The sequence below is a fragment of the Osmerus eperlanus genome, chromosome 9 (assembly GCF_963692335.1).
Source record: "Osmerus eperlanus chromosome 9, fOsmEpe2.1, whole genome shotgun sequence".
NCBI classification, from domain to species: Eukaryota; Metazoa; Chordata; class Actinopteri; order Osmeriformes; family Osmeridae; genus Osmerus; species Osmerus eperlanus.
In genome coordinates this window covers 8014425-8032095 of record NC_085026.1, presented here as the reverse complement: position 1 = coordinate 8032095, position 17671 = coordinate 8014425, and the positions used below count along the sequence as shown (strand labels likewise).

Sequence of the window (17671 nt, the reverse complement as noted above, 5' to 3'; positions counted from 1 at the left end):
GAGCCCTGAATTGGGTGCAGCAGAGACCGTTATATTATTAGCTCTGCCTAAACTCTGCCAACTGGAGCGGACGTGTGTGTGCCAAACACGCCGCAACAGCCATCAGAAGACCATTCCATCCACCCAGTCAGAAGCTGTGTTCGTGTGTGTCGGTGTGTTCAGACAAATACGGATTACGCACGTGCACACGCTACTAATGAGATTGACAGCAACATTCAATACCATTTCTGTGGTCGGTGCTGGCGAGGGCTTGAGTGAGAGAGTGGATTTAGGGTGTGCGTGTGCTTGTGTTTGTGTTGTTTGTGAGACTATCTCGATCCATCCAATCTCTAGCCAGTCTTCCTCTGGTCTCTCTGGCGAGAGAATGTATGTCAAAGATGAATTTACATATTTAATAGGCAGGAGGAGGTGGAGAAGGAGGAAGAGAAAGAGGAGGAGGAGGAGGAGGAGGAGGAGGAGGAGGAGGAGGAGGAGGAGGAGGAGGAGGAGGAGGAGGAGGAGGAGGAGGAGGAGGGGATGAAAGTGGGACAATAAACTGGAGCACTAGGGAGGTATAGTTGGCAGTGGTGGAGAGGACTAGACTTCAGTGCTTTGAAGCCATCAACTCTAACCCTCTCATCATCTTTAACCCTCATTTACCTCCAGCCTCTCACCTCTCACGTGATCCCTCAATCCCATAACCCAAACCCCTTTACCTCATAGCTTCTAACCTTAAACAAAACAAGCCTGTAAACAAAATCTGCTTCATGTTGAAACTCAACCGTTGATGAGAACTGGGTACTTTCACACAAGCCGTGCCCAGTCCTGAAACAGTTGCATGACACACAGGTTGTTTTACAGACCTTTCAGTTACAATACAAACGTACCCCTCCCTATGACTAATATAGGTCATGTCATTGTGTATGAAAGGCCAGCCACTGATATTGTGTGTGTATGCGTGTGCTTATGTGTGAAAGAGAGTGTGTAGGTGTGCCTGTACGTGTGTGTATGTGCTTGCGTGAGTGAGTGAGTGAGTGAGTAGGTGTGTGTGTGTCTTACCTCTCCGTAGTCTGTGGTGAGGACGAGGGTTCCATCAGCACAGGAGTTAACGGTCGAGGGGACCAGCTGCTCCTTCTCCCTGACCCACACACGGGTCCCCTGCAACACACACACACACAGAGAGTTGTTGATGCGGTACAGACACACACACTATTCACAGTGCATCTATCCCTAACGTAACACCAATTCTAGTTTACAGTTACAAGTTTTAGCAGGGGCTTAGGTAAATGGTTCATCAAGTGTGACCGGAATATGTGTTTTTTTGTGTTCACTGATGTGTGTGTGAATGTGTGTGTTCACAGACAGACGGTGCAGATGTGCTTCAGGGGAAGTGAAGAGCGAAACAGCTGGACTACAGAGCAACAGCCCCAGAAGTGTGTAGGTGTGTGTGTCTGCATGAAGTGTGTGTGATTGCATGTGTGTGTGTTTGTATCTGTGCGTGTCTGTGTGTGTCTGTGTGTGTGTCTGTGTGTGTGTGTGTGTATGTGTGTGTGTCTGCGTGTGTTTCTGTGTGCATGTGTGTGTCTGTGTGTGTGTACACTGAGACAGATCCAGAGGGTCAGAGGAAGTGTGTTCTGTTCGGTCGGACCCTCATAGACAAAGAGCTCTTTCACACAGAGCTGGTGACCTCTGACCTCTAGACCCTAACCAGGCACTGTCAGGCAGGGCGGAGGAGGGGAGGAGGGGAAGAGATGGAATGAGTGTCACTGCAGGGTGAGGAGAGGCAAGTGGAGAGAACCTCAAATTCATCCTGAATCTAAGGTAAGAAGATTCCACAGCCATAGAGAACAAAACTGAGTTTTGACCTTCAAACACTAAAGTGTTTAGATGATAAGGGATGAGGTCAAAGTGAGATTGGAGTGAGGAGTGGTAGGTGGAGGTGAGGAGCTGTAAATATGGGTGAGGAGTGGTTGGTAGAGGTGAGGTAGGGGTGAGGAGTGGTAGTTATGGGTGAGGAGTGGTTGGTAGAGGTGAGGTAGGGGTGAGGAGTGGTAGTTATGGGTGAGGAGTGGTTGGTAGAGGTGAGGTAGGGGTGAGGAGTGGTAGTTATGGGTGAGGAGTGGTTGGTAGAGGTGAGGTAGGGGTGAGGAGTGGTAGTTATAGGTGAGGAGTGGTTGGTAGAGGTGAGGTAGGGGTGAGGAGTGGTAGTTATGGGTGAGGAGTGGTTGGTAGAGGTGAGGTAGGGGTGAGGAGTGGTAGTTATAGGTGAGGAGTGGTTGGTAGAGGTGAGGTAGGGGTGAGGAGTGGTAGTTATAGGTGAGGAGTGGTTGGTAGAGGTGAGGTAGGGGTGAGGAGTGGTAGTTATAGGTGAGGAGTGGTAGGTAGAGGTGAGATAGGGGTGAGGAGTGGTAGTTATAGGTGAGGAGTGGTAGGTGGAGGTGAGGAGTGGATGGTGAGTAGGAGGAGGCAGACCAGCACTATATGCAAGACCAGATATTTGCATCTGAAAGACAGAGAAAGAGGGGTGGAGAAAGAGGAGAAGAATTGTTTTAGCAACAGATGGCTCACACCCCCAGGCAACCCCTTACAGCCACTTAACACACACACACACACACACGCACACTGTGCAGACAAAGGAAGCCAGCATTGCTTCAGTCTAGTTAACCAGGCATAAACTACACATGACACACACACACACACGTACACACACATACACAGAACACACACACACTCAGATGTCCCAGCTGAGTGAATCAGGATAGAGCTAGAGGTTGAACAATGCTTAAATGAATCCTGTAGAAAGAGCCCTTAGCACCATCAGTCATGCCAAATATACAGTCTCACACTCCTACACACACACAAACACTACACGGTGAGCAACTACACATACATACTTTTAAGAGAGACAAAGGGTAAAAAATAAGGAACACGGCTTGTTGAATGTTGATATCCCACTTTTTTCTACAAGGAGCAAGTTTCTTGCTGTGTCAAACTGTTTATCTCTCTTTCTCTCTCCCTTCTGCCTTTTCCGCTGTTCACAACTGTGCCTCTCGAAATCTCTCAGTCTATCCTCCTCTCTCTCTCTCTCTCTCTCTCTCTCTCTCTCTCTCTCTCTCTCTCTCTCTCTCTCTCTCTCTCTCTCTCTCTCTCTCTCTCTCTCTCTCTCTCTCTCTCTCTCTCTCTCTCTCCCTCTGTCTCACTGTCTCACTGTCTAGCTCTCTCTCTCTCTCTCTCTCTCAGGCCCTACATCTCTTTGGCAGATTCCAACACACACAGCCATCACCATGACAATACACTGACCTCTTGACCTTCCTGTTTTTCCTGACCTTCCTATTCAGTACTTCCTGTTTTACTTAAACAATGACCCTTGACCCAACTTATGACTGAATGCCTCACCCCTAACCCCTAGTCTGACCTTTGCCACAAAGCATGCATACACTATCACTCACTCAATCCTCACCCCCAAAATCTCCCGTAACTCTCCATGTCCCCCTCCCTCTCTCTCCGGCTCTGTCTCCTCCCACATCTCTCTCCTCTCTTTGTCTGTCCCTCCTCTATTTCTTTCTCTTCCTGTCCTCTCTCTATCTCTCTTTCTGTCCTCTCTCTATAAATTGCTCTCCAGCTGAAGATCGATCTGCTGTGTCTGAGGGATGCATTCTCTTGGGGGGAGGGGGGGGGGGGTTGTAAATGACCTGCCAGCTTTAAAACCCACTTGCTCCTTCCAGACTCCGTCATCCTCTCTCACTCCTCCCCCTGTCTGTTACCAGTCCAGACAGACAGGGTCGGCTGTGCATGACAACAAGCCCCCCCCCCCTCCCCTCCCCCCGCCCCGCACACAAACACATTCAGCAGGTCTTGTGAAAAGTGATTGACACTGACCTCACACCTGGCCCTCCCTTCCACTTTATCTTCTATCTCTCTATATCCCTGCAGCATCTCCCTCCTGTATCCATCAACACGACACACTCACACATCCCCACTCAAACAAATACTCACGCACACACACACACACACATACACTCACACACACTCAATTGCTCTCTCACACACACACACTCACTCACAAACATGCATACTTGCACACACGCACACACATACACACTTCGAGCCAAACTGGACAGCCAACACTCTTAACTCTCCATTCCTTTTCAATCAACCTCAATCACCACGTTACCCCTGACCTCTGACCTCCCCCAAACCAGGCCAGGATGCTAGCACTACCTGGACAACCTGGACTCAAATTGCAGATAGGTTGAACAACCAGTGATTAGGTGTAGGTATAGGCCCCTAACATCTGCCTCTCCACACACACACAGACACACGCGCAAACAAACCCGACCCTGTGCACTCGGCTCAGAGCAGGGAATGGCAATGTGTGTGCTAGACGTAAATGATAAGGGTCATGTTTCCACTCAGGCGATCACATAGACGCCCCGTGCCCTTTGAGTGAGGCACTGCCCCGCAGACAGCCTCTGATGTAGGACCCCTCCCTCTCAGGACCCCTCATGCTACAGCAAACACTCACAAAGCAGGCCTAAACGTGATCAACTTCTCGCCACACATGCACACACACTTAGCACCAGAAAAGACACACTCACAGTCGACCCCTGCATACATGCAATTTAACCAGACACACACACACATGCACACACACTCGCTGAGTCAAGGAGAGCTGGTTCAGTCAGAGGCGATGACTAATAGTGTCTTACGTGATGAAGTTCCTGCATTAAGTCACGTCAGGGTGACATTCAGCTCGACTGAGAATACCATTAATGACACGAACAACTAACACACACAAACACACACAAACATGACATATCCGTGTCCTGATTGCAGGTCAACTCTTCAGTGTAACCTCCCTGAGACAGCAATGAAGGGAAGAGAGAGGGGGAACAAGAGAGCTGAAGAAGATGAGCGATAGAGAACGAAAGACATAGGGATGAGGAATGAGGGGGGGAGGAAAGAAGACAATGATGTAATCACACCATCACAGAAGCACTTGCAGATCTGACAGCCTTTCAGGGAGAGAGAGAGAGAGAGAGAGAGAGAGAGAGAGAGAGAGAGAGAGAGAGAGAGAGAGAGAGAGAGAGAGAGAGAGAGAGAGAGAGAGAGACAACGACAAGAGGGCGGGAGAGAGAGAGAGCTAGGGTAGAGATTGGGGGTCTGGGTCGAGGGGCGATGGCGGGAGTAAAACGAGAGAATCATGCATGAATAAATGGTGACAGAAACAGCTGATCAGACAGAAGGTAATGGTGAACCAGAGTCAGAGTACAGACAGGAAACAGAAAACCAGGAAGGGGGGGGGGGGCGGGGGCTGGACTCCAGAGACAGGGGAGTCAAGGGTGAACAAGCCACGTGTGTGTATGTGTGTGTGTAGGGAGGGAGGGGGTTGGGATTTACAACCTCCCTGAACGCCCCAACAGTCCCATTACATCTATTGAGTAGAACCACCTAAATAGACCTCCAGGTCTTCCTCTTTTCTCTTCCTCTGGTTTCCCGCAATTCTTTCGCCTTTTGCAACCTATTCCTCCAGTGTCCTCCCTCATCTCCGCGGCCCCTCATCTCTCTCTCTTTTACTGTCCGTCGCTCCATCAGCTGTACCTATGAGAGGAGGTTGGATGGGGGGGGGAGCATGCGTTTCCTGGGGGAGGGGCGGGTGTAACTGATGGGCGGAGTTTCTCACAATAAACCTCCTCCATTAGCCGGGGTCAGACAGACACTCAGGAGGTCAACAGCCCGTCTGAAATATGTCTGTTGCCACTGCAGTCACATTTGCTTTGCGTCCGTTTTTGGGATAGGGCTGTTCAAGCGGTGAATATGAGAGCACTGGCCTTTTAACGGGTCCCTAATGACATTATATTCAACTTAGCTCGTACATTTTTCTAGACCACGGCGCTGTGCAATGTAATGATCGTCTGTAACAGTGACATGGCAGCCACCAGTAACCGTCAGAGTGGCGAGAGACGTTCTTGGCTCCAGGTCACCCCCCCCCTCCTCCCCCACCTGTCAGATGGAGGAGGGGCCAGACTGTGTCAGAATTGTCCATTAGAGGTGATAATACTAACAGCAAGATGATGCTCTTAGCAGATTAGGGTGTTGGGCAGGAGAAAGCTGGTGATTGTGTGTGTATCTGTGTGTGTGTGTGTGTGTTCAATATCAGAAAGGTCATTGTGTGTGTGTGTTTCAGCTCGGAATGGTCACGGTGTGTTTCTGTGTGTCACCTGTGCTATGGTCACACCTGTCCGTGAAAGGGATTAGTCTGTCTTGTAGGTGTAAAACACCTGGCAGTATGGACACACACACGTGCACACGCACAAAAACACACATACTGGTTCTAATCCTCTCTGAGAGGTCGATCATGAACAGTTGGCTAATTATGACATTCTCTCTCATCTTGGATTAAACTACAGTCACACCCTCGTCCCAGCAACAGGACTCCTCGGCAATGTCATGGAAACAGGGTGCCATGGAAACAGGCTCTTTGTGCTTAACCCCTCATCCCCTGGCTTGAGGGTTGATGCTGGGAGTTGATGTGTTAAGAGAGAGGGGTTCTGGGAAATGAAGTTCTGACTGCTAGAGAGAAGGTGTATTGGTGTTTAGTAAAGTGGTAGATAGCATCCTGTGAGGAAGAAGGAATGAACTTCTTTGGAATAAGGATGTGAAATGGCTGTAATGGTATTCATAAGCAGAGAACTGCTCCCACGCATAAAAGAGAGAGAGAAAGAGAGAGCGCGCGAGAGAGAGAGAGAGAGAGAGGGGGGGGGGGGGTTGGGGGGCGAAAGAGAGCTGGAGAGGCACCAAGAATAGGAACAGTGGGATTGTACGGGGTTAGAGGAGAGAAGGATGAAGAGAGAGAGAACAGATAGAGGAAAGATGGAGAGACGGCAAGGGAATAGAGGACAGAGGGAGTGAGAGATTGAGCAAAGGGATAGAGGAGAAAGAGCGAGAGGGAGAGAGAGAGAAAGAGAGAGAGAGCTGATGCAGCTTCTGAGCAGAACAAATGTGTTTGGTTCTGCTGAAAATAGGTCACACATCTCCAGTGAATGCTCTCTCTGCTCAACCAGCAGCCTATACGACATGCTATAGGCCACATCCTACACACTATACACTACATGCTATAGGCCCCACACTGAACACTTTACACTACGTATGCAGCATACTGCAGAAGTGGCTTATCGTGCCATTAAATCTCATTTGAATTAATTAAAATCCGAGGTGGAGAGGTCAAAAGTGATAGGGGGATTCATCTGACATGGGTTAGAGTCAGATAAAAAATAAGAGTGATGACAGAAGGATGGAGAGCAGAGAGAGAGAAAGTCATGGAGGAGAGAGATACAGACAGCACAGCAAGATAGATGAGGATTGGATGGACATCAGAGAGAGAGAGAGAGAGAGAGAGAGAGAGAGAGAGAGAGAGAGAGAGAGAGAGAAAAAGAGAGAGAGAGAGTGAGAGAGAGAGAGAGAGAGAGAGAGAGAGAGAGAGAGAGAGAGAGAGAGAGGAGAGAGAGGGGGGGGGGGGGGGGGGGAGAAGAGAGAAGGGTGGAAAGAGGAAGAGATGGAAGGATGGAGAAAGTAAGCGTGAACTAAATAGAGAGAAAATGCTGACACAGTAGCAGCTGACCTAGAAGGATCCATGTTCAAAGCTGTTACAGTACATGCATATTCACACCTGTCTGTGCCTGAGTCACACCTGCCACTGTAAACCTACCAGAAACACACACAAACACACTTCCATACACACATACATACTTGTTCTCAAAGATAGAACTTGGGAAAGATACGGTGTGATGTACAGTGTGATGTCACCTGACATTTCATGTTTGGGTTGACTGAGAGAGAGAGAGAGAGAGAGAGAGAGAGAAGAGAGAGAGAGAGAGAGAGAGAGAGAGTGGGTGGGGGACATAAAGAGAATAATATTAATACAAATATTTAGAAAGAAGGAACATATGGATATATGAGAGAGGGATAGGGAAAGAAATAACCTGAATGAGTGCCGAAGAGCTGAGGGTCTGTCGGTCCATGACTCATAACTGTCATGGTAAGAATTTACAGCCCACTTCATTGTAATTACTCCTCGCTCTCATACAGTTGGTTCTCGGCCTGAGAGGAGTGGTTTTCCTCCTCTCTCTCCTCCTCTCTCTCTTTCTCTCGGCTGGGGGTCGAAAAAGGCTTGGTAGGGGGGGGGGGTCGCTGAGGTTTCTGAATCAATGAGGTGGGATCAATACTTCAAAGAGGCAGAGAGCCTAAAGGAATTACCTTACAGGAATAGGGTCCAATACACAGGAGACGGATGTCTGTACTAGCTCTGACCAGAATCCTCTCTGTGTGCGCTGTCACAATCCTGACTTCGCTGCCATGGTATCCCAAAGGTACCGTGTGTCTTTTCTATCCCACACACACACATGGACTCATGTACATGCAGGTGTTCGCTGCAACTGTCAGATCGTACCCCTCATGACTCAACACATCACACCTCGGTATCCCATTCCAACAACAGAAAAAGGTAGACCCGGACAAATTGGTTTCTGGGTCCTAGTGTCCGCCATAGCACAGACAGTTAGGGAAAGGCGTGCACACACAGACACACACACCCCCTAGTGAGAATGACAACCTGCGATATGACATAGGGGTCGAGGTCTTGCCGCACACACACTGACATCACTGAGTGTTTGTGTGTTTAGGAAGGAGGACCAAAACTGTATTGCAAGTTACTCTCCCAAGATGATGGATGGAGTGGAGGAGGGAAGGAGGGAGAAAGAAGAAGAAAATGGAGAGAGGCGGCTTTGAGAGGGCAACACTTTCACTACTGTATCTTTCAGTGGTGAATGGAGACAAGAAGCCTTGTCGTCTAAAACACTATGTAGTGGAATAATTTGTGTGGTTATCTCAGACCAGTTTACGGGAAGACCCACGGTCAGTCAAGAAAGGTGACTGCATGTGAGCGGTGGGAGAGAGCAGTACATTAGCCTATTGATTTTGAAGAGACGGTAACAACGCGATTTCAACACCAAAATACAAGAACGCTTTTCTCGCTTTCTTTCTCCCCCTCTCTCAATCCGACAGGATGGTATTGGCAAGCAAAGTGCCGGACGTCGTAAATGCCCCATGAATCATTCAGTAAGGGACACGCGCGAGAGGGTGTGATGATGCATTCAATTGATAACAACCATTGCGGTACCCTTGATTTAATCTCACCTGCTGCCCACTTTCCATGGAGGGGCGCTCAAAACAAGCCCTCATCATGCACCCCCATCCCATTCTCTTCTTCCACAGAACCACCCCTTCCTCAAACCCCGCCATCATATTACCAACCCCTTCCCGTCCTCAGAGCCAATAAAGACCGTCCAATGGCGAAGAAGACCGGCAAGGGTTTACCTCTCGGTCTCGCACTATTCTCATAACCTAACCTGCCCTGTATAACAGAAACACACCAAGGGCTTTCCCCCTCACCAGATTGGGATTAATCCGAGTTGTTATGAAGAGCCAAAGCCTTAAACTCCGATAGCCCCCTTTAGCCAATTACTCTCCCCCGAGTGTGAATAAATAGAGAGGGCAGTTTAAACTACACGGCTCGAGGCTTCAATGCAGGACCATAAAATCTGGAAGCCCATGTTGATATTAATGTCGGTGGGCCCACAGCCTACCTGAGACATGGTGACAGATTATTGTCACATCTACAACGAAATGTCGATATGTTATCATGGTGCGATTAAATGCTATCGGTGCTAAACCCGTTTTCTATTAGACTACTTTTCACAAGGCAATATGCTTATTTAAGCGAGTGCTTTCGGCATGCCAGGCATATCACCTAATAACACCTACCAAAAAGGTGTGATTAAAAACACAGACGTGCAGAGAATTCAAAATGATTTGGTTAGAACACACGAACAGTGCAGCATAAACATCAACAGCCTAGAAATATGTGGTAGCCTAATCCCGTTTTACCGTCCAGCCCTAGCCGGTGACACACATTTATCTGGCTTACCTCCGTGAAAAACGCCTCCATCCTCCCTTTTCCTACCGAGCGCGCGTGCAGTCCGCGAATGGGCCGACGCTCACTCGGTACACCGGTTGGCTAAATCACTGCAATCACCGGGTCTACGTATTTCTTGGAATGGGACAGAGGTGATAGCACCGTCCGTTGATGTGTTCCATTCACCAGCCCCTGTCTTTCTAACCGTATAAGCTACTGCACAGCAAGAGGGAGAGGTTACGCACACTCTTTCCGTTAGTGTTTCCGTGTGATGGGCTATACTACAAGTTAAATTCCACGCCACGCAGCTGGTACATAGCCTAAAAAACGGTAATTCCCTCGATTGCTGCAGGTGCTAGTTCGACATTCAGTTCACCCGCACCGCAGCGCCGGGCATGTGTATAGACGTGTGTGGAGGTGGTGTGTGCGTGTGTGTGTGTGTGTGTGTGTGGGTGTGTGTGTGTGCGACTAGCGGTCCATGCAGGGGCTGAATGAGCTTGTCTACACAGGGATGGGCGGTGGGGCGGCGCCATACACTGTGAAGAAGCCTTGCCTCCCTATAGTTTTTCTCTCTCTCTCCTTATCCCTCTCTCCTCCAGTCTCTCTCTCTCTCTTTCTAATATACACACACAGACTGAATAAAGAGATCAGTGTCAAATTCCTCTGATAAATTTAGTAAGCAGAGGAAATAAACATACAAGATAGGCAGACAGACAATGAGAAAGACATTCTTGTGAAACTCAAAACTCAACAAGCATTGACCAGAACCTGCTTTGGAAGAGATATTGACAAAGGGGTTCCCATAAGCTATCAAACATACTTCAGAAACAAGCATTATAAACAGCCAAACATTAATACAGTTGTTTGTTTCGAGCTAAGAGGTCAGGTAACCCAACCCCTCATCTGTGGTTAAAGACATCATCTACATTAGGTGAAGAAGAGACTGACATCGCTCTGGTTTCAGATCAGATGAAAGAGAGTGTCATCCCATCTGTCCTCCTTAGTGCCACCCCCTCCACCCCCCATCTCTGTCAACTGTCACACCCAGCTTCCCCCCCCCCTCCCCCTCATACCACCAACCTCCTCGAGTTACGTAAAAAAATGTTTGATGTCAAATTCAATGACTGAGATGGCCATAATGGCCTGGTAAAGTAGGCTAATCGCTGCGCTAACGCAGCTAATTAATGTGTTTTCCTCAATTGAATTAAAACATGAGCTCACAAGATCAGGATGGTTCACCAAAGCTACACATACGCTACCAGTCAACTTTTACAGGGAGACATCAGAATCTAGTTACACACTTCAGGGCATCATTACTGTAACCATCATCACCTCATGTTGATCCAGTCAGTCTCAGTTGTAAAATAATAGTCTAAACAATTACAAGGATTGAACCTGAACAGATGGAGTCTACAGATTCCGTTTTTTTCCTTGCAGTAAGAAATATGGAAATTATTGTCTTCAATTTATTCCTGCATATGGATTAGAAATAGAAATAGATTTTGTGCCTGGGCAGAATTCCTAACAATACAGAAAGGAGCATTCCCTTTGACACACATTCACACTGAACTGTGTATACACACACTCACATCATGACATCATGATGTCTACATTAGCTGAGTGGGTGGAGCTGTCACCATATCATCCTAAATCCCCTTTAAGATCAACTGACTGCTTCATTTCAGTGCATGACGACACGCACATACTTAATATTTCTGTGTGATCATTCCTAAAAAGCCCCCTCTTGTCGCTCAGGGGCCTTGGTAGGAAGATGATAGGGCTGACATACACACACACACAAACACACACAAGCACAAAGGATCAGAGACTTGAAAACTCCCCCTCAAAAGAAACTGGAAAGGGCCACAAGACTGAAGCACTGATGCCCAACAGTAGTCCCAGTAGCGTTCTGCTATCTGGGATTCAGTTAAAATATCCAGAAAACACAAACAGAACTCTGTAACTCAGACCTCCCTCTCCAGGTTCATTTGGAATATTCATGAGCGTACATAAAACTGATTTTAATGGATCCGAACACACCAGCTGTTAGCAGTGTGACTTGGTGTGTGTGGTTCTTCTCTCCAGATGCCCAGAACGAGGGGCCAGGTGCTGCAGTCTGTAGCCCAGCAGGGTGAGGCCTCTCTGGGGCAAGGCATTGTGTTGCTCAGCCAGTCCCTTTTGGAGCCCTGGAGGAAAATAGGGGCCTCTCTCCTGTGCGTGTGTGTCTCTGTTCTCCATCTTCATCACGCAGACAGCTCGACAACTCCACCCTACACCAGGGCCCCCTTTTGTGCTGGCAGCAATATACCAGCACAGACACGTGCACACACACAGGCACACACACAGACAAACACACACACATGCACACAAACATAAACAAACTGTTGTTGGATGCTCGTAAGTCTAGAGGTTGAGCAGATATATGACTGTAGGCAGCCATCAGAACAGAGTTTATCAAGGAAATAGAAAGATAGTTGGATGGTGTCCTGATTCCCTTGGCCTATTTTAGAAGATTAAACGATTCAGTGTGAATAAAACAAGACATATTGTCTACCTTAGACTACCTTAATAATAACTTGACAAGTACAATCTGTCCTTTTGGAAGAACCTACGTGATCTCTTGTGAGACTAACACATATACACACATGCTGAAACAAAGATTCACACTGTACCACACCTTTAAGCAAAAAGGGTATCTGTGATCGCATAAAACCTATTGACCAAATAAGGGATTCATCTACAGGACACATTCTCAACACTACAAACACCATTAACACACACTAGGATAATTGCCATGCCAACACCAGTAGAGCATTGAGTGACCCACAGTGATGCATTCTGGGAAATACCACACCCTGAGGGTTATTACTCTGCTTACTCATCCCACTCAATATTCCTTAGTATAAGTGTGTGTGTGTGTGCGTGTGTGTGTGTGTGTGTGTATGTATGTGTGAGGGCATGGGCACATGCATGTGTGTGTTTGAAAATGCAACTGTGAGCAAATGTGTGCATGTATTAAATCAGGGAGAGTGTGTGCATGTATTAAATCAGGGAGTGTGTTGTGGATAGATCATCAATAACTCTCTGGTTGTCTGGTAGAGAATGTCGACAGATTACCAATGAGCTGAAGGCTGAGTCCTCCATCCACGTCACTAGCCATCAACACACACACACACACACACACATACAAACACACTTGTGTGTCTGCATGTCCTTTGGAGATCACAGGTTGTCTAGTGAGTCTTGTTCTCATCACTCCCAATTTCACAGCCAATCAGTTTTATGGACCAGAGGCAATACATTTCTCTTTATCACCCCCACCCTCTCTATCTCTTCCGTTTCCTCGGTTTCCATTGTTCTTTTCTCCCTTTCCAGACAGGGAATCGTTTATGACTGTTGAACATTTTTAAACAAGAAACAATGACATAGAAAGCGTCAGAAGGCCTCACTGACAGACATGGATCTCCTTCCAGCCCACATGTTTACTACAGACATGCTGGCACATCCCACACAGAGCACAGACGGCAGCAAATTCAATATGAACCAGATGAGGTTCCTAAACATCCCCAAATGTCATTTGTATTCGATTAGTGACAGATATTAAACTCTATCCACCACTGCTGTCTGAACCAGACAATTCAAACATTAGTCACACAACACACACACACACCGAAACACAACCACATTCACACAGTCGTTTCATCACTAACACACCACGCACAAACAATTTCAATGTAGTATACACATGCGATCACACTTCCACAATCCAGTCCAATGCTTCCCTGTCTTTCCCTTCATCAACAATCAATCAGCCAGTATTGATCAGTAATCTGCCTGTCCAGAGGCCAGATATAGGTAGGATCCCCCAAATCTGGGAGACCAGACTGGTGTTAGTGTGGATTAGGAGTCCGAGGATTTCCGGAAAGAGGAAAGGTCAGGGAAGAAAGCATTATGAAATGGTAGACAGAACAGGGCAAATGATGAAGAGAATATATGTACTGGCCGTGTAGAAAAGGATTCTGTCCCACATCCTGTGACACTATATGTGATATCACTGATCTCTCCTCTGGAAGACACTTAATGATGTGAGAGCACCAAGTCTGCATCCAGCGGGTGTCTGAGATCTTCTGTCCTCCGTTTCCTTCAGGAATGAGGCCGGGAGTTGACGTGTGTATTTGTGTGTGGTCATTGCTCCAGAGAGAAAAGAAAGAAGAGACCGTCTGGATGACTTTTACTGACATGATAGTCCCTCGGGGGAACAGTGCATGATGCATGATGATTCATGTGTGTATATGATACTCTGTTCTCTGGTAACACACACATGCGAACAAACGTACACACTCACACACATACACCCAGATAACCATACAACAAACACATGCTGGAGCTGGATGATGTCCTGTGACCTGGGTCAGACGGTGCACGTACTGTAGGGCATTTCCTGTTGAGCGGCTGAGGTGGATCATGGGATATCTCCATGTTTGTTGTATTAATGAGTTCTGTTATTTGAGATGAACAGAAAAGGTTCTCACAGACTGATAGGCGACACACACCACAAGCTCGTCACACACACACTAATTTCCCATTCCATAACTGTAGGCAAAGTCCTGTTTATGCTTTTGTTGATCACGGTGATATTAACTGACCCACATATGTGCAAATGTTACACATAGTCTCTCTCTCACACACACACACAATCACACGCATGCACACACATACCGGTATATAACACAGACCCACACCTTTATCCCCCCTGATCCTCAATAAGGGAAAATGAAAATAGAGCCCGGATCTAGAACTCGACCATCTCTTTTTCTCTCACGCTCTCTTTCTCACGCATGCATGCAGAGTGTGCATAGACACACACCTTCTAATGCAGTAATAGGTTAATATGGCTGAATATGCTAACATGGGCATGTTTGTATGTGATGATTGTGGTGGTGGAGAGAGTGAGAAAGAGAGACTAAGAAAGAGTGTCTCACTTTCTCTGCTTTCTTGAAATAGCAATGTGTGTTGTGGTCTGCCAGGGAAAAGGGGGCTGAAGGAGGGCAAAGGGGTAATTGGGGATGCAGAGAAATGCCCCAGGGGTACTAGTGACGTAAGAAGAGGGACCACTAGCAGGGGGGGCAGGAAGAAGAGCGAAAGGGGGTCTGTGTGCATGTCTGCTGGTGTCTGTGTGTACAGGAGAGGGTCTGATCTCATTTAATACCACCAGAGAGATGACTTCATCCTGGCCACCCCACTTCACCCCCCGCCTCCCTGCCCCTCGGAGGTCTGCCCCCCGCTCTCCCCCCGTCTCTCCTTCCTCTACGCCCCTCCCTCCCCCCATGACAGCATGTCTTCTGACTAAATTAGCTACCGTTGCGACCCCCTGGCTTTTGACAGACAGTGGGGTCATTTAATCAGCTACACCCCAACACAGCGGACAGTAAGGACACACACACACACTCACGCACACACACAGCCCTCACAAAGCAGACAATACAGGAGGCCACTACCTCAACATGGCTGCTCAGTCGGTCCATACATGCTCATATATCATATATAGGAGCATGATGATAATTAATCATATAGTACAATACAAGTCTGGGATTACACTATGTTAGCAGAGAAGATCCCTTAACTCCCACAACATGGCATTCATCTGTTCTCCTAAGAACTCAGGGACAAAGATTCTTCCTGTTCCTGTGTGTGTTCAGACTGAGGTGACAGCAAGAAAGCCTGGGGCTGAGGACTGAAGGATCCTCGATGTCCAAATAAAACACTGAAATATTGAAATATTACACCTCAGGACATCAATGACATCTAGGTGTGTGTGGGAGGGAAGCTGGCACCACAACAGAATAACTGCATACTGCAATAGGTTGGTAAATTGTCACTGTAATGTAGACCTACATCAATTATCTTATTACTCTGACAGACTACCCCAGTAAGATTAAGGCAAATGAAGCATAATCCTAATCAGAGCAGATTAAATTACTCATTGTAATGACAAGATTAAACAGACCTCACAAGATCTCCCAGCAGGCTGTTTCTGTCTCCCACACTCATACACAGTTGTACATTTTAAGAATAGTGAGTGTGTGTGTGTTTGTGTGTGTGTGTGTGTGTGTGTGTGTGTGTGTGTGTGTGTGTGTGTGTGTGTGTGTGTGTGTGTGTGAGAGAGAGAGAGAGAGAGAGAGAGAGAGAGAGAGAGAGAGAGAGAGAGAGAAAGAGAGAGAGAGAGAGAGAGAGAGAGAGAGAGAGAGAGAGAGAGAGAGAGGGGTAGAGAGACAGAGACAGAAACAAGACACAGAGAAAGAAAATGAGAAAAGTGCACAAAAGGGAGAGGAAGAAAATGGGAAAGGAAGAAAAAGAGCAAAGGAGGCATGAGAGACAGAAAGAGAGAGGGGAGCTTGAAAATATAGAGCTGAATATGAGAGATAAATGCTTTGTCAGGTCTGGAACAGATGGTGGACAAATTAATAGTATTAAACACATACCACGCATGTGTGTGTTAGTAAATATATGACTGTTTGCAAACAAATATTTGCAACTCTAAGCTGAGCACTTGGTAATGCTATCAAGCCTTGTGTGTTTTGGATTGCTCTTTAAAAGCCTTGAGCTCATCATAGGTTCTGGACTGCTCTTAAAAAAGGCCTGAGCTTTTTTTTGTTTTGTTTAGTTATATTATATTTTGACATTTATATTGGGAAACCACAAAGACTGTGGCTCGAGATCACACAGTGTTAACTAATGCAGTGACACAGTGAACAAAAGAACAGCTGTCACTCCAGAGGCTTACAATTCCCATCAGTGGAGAGGACAGAGGGACCGCCTCCACAGACAGGGTTCCCCTCTGCACAAGGGGTTTCACTCAACCAGAGGCACTTACTGGAAGGTGCCCTGTCGATTTATAGCTTTAGCCTTATTGCTTGCTTGACTTTATTAACTAGTTGATCGCCAGGCTGAAAAGAGACTAGTTCCAACTGAGTTTGGCACAAAACCTACTTTGGGAACAGTAGGGCAGCCATGCTAGAAAAATGTTCTCATGGATATCGATCCTTGGTTAACTGTGGGTGACATGGTACCATGACTGTTGTCTCAGGAAACTTTCGGGATTTTGTGGATACAAATTGATTGTTCCGCTACAAGGGTACTTTGGTAAACTCCTTGCTAATCTTCTATCCTATTAAATATAGATAACTTGTAGATTGAATTATCCCTGGGTATAGCATAATCTAAGGTACATCCCAATATCCCAATTCATTAACGGCTCTGTAAAAAACGATACACATAGGCTAGATATTTTACAGTACGGTAGTATGGGGATTGGATTGGACGCACTGATATTGTCAGTTTGCAGCAATTTAGGTGTTATTGTTGTACTACCTAATTCTGTCCACATGGGGGAGGCAAACAGCAATGGATAGGCCTACATCCATAATAGGATCCTTTGGGCACACCTCATCTATATTTTTGAAGGATATCTCGAATTAACATGCACATTTAATCTGTATCATAGTGTGTGTCGTCGCTAGTATAGAATATACGTTTAACTATCGCTGTGTTCATGAATTGAGTTTATCCGCAACGACTAAACGTGCTCTTCTGAGAACAGCGCCCTACTAAATTTCAGGAGGCGTGTCTAACATTGAGAGCACAAAAGCCCGCCTCTCCCTCTCTGAATGGCTGTTGTTTTCCCTGTCTTAAAATGTTTTTCTCTGATTGGATACCTTA

General features: G+C 46.9%; 1 protein-coding gene across 1 annotated transcript in view; it reads right to left on the bottom strand.

The window, feature by feature from the left end:
• myo10l1 (myosin X, like 1) overlaps positions 1-10401 on the bottom strand; it is a 33587-nt gene extending 23186 nt beyond the window's left edge. Inside the window, exons 1-2 of the mRNA XM_062468761.1 lie at positions 9965-10401; positions 1039-1137 (exon numbers count right to left, since the gene is read on the bottom strand). Coding sequence (XP_062324745.1) covers positions 1039-1137; positions 9965-9985 — 120 coding nt within the window. The 5' untranslated portion in view covers positions 9986-10401. The remainder of the gene's footprint in view (positions 1-1038; positions 1138-9964) is intronic.
• Positions 10402-17671: the final 7270 nt, after the last annotated feature.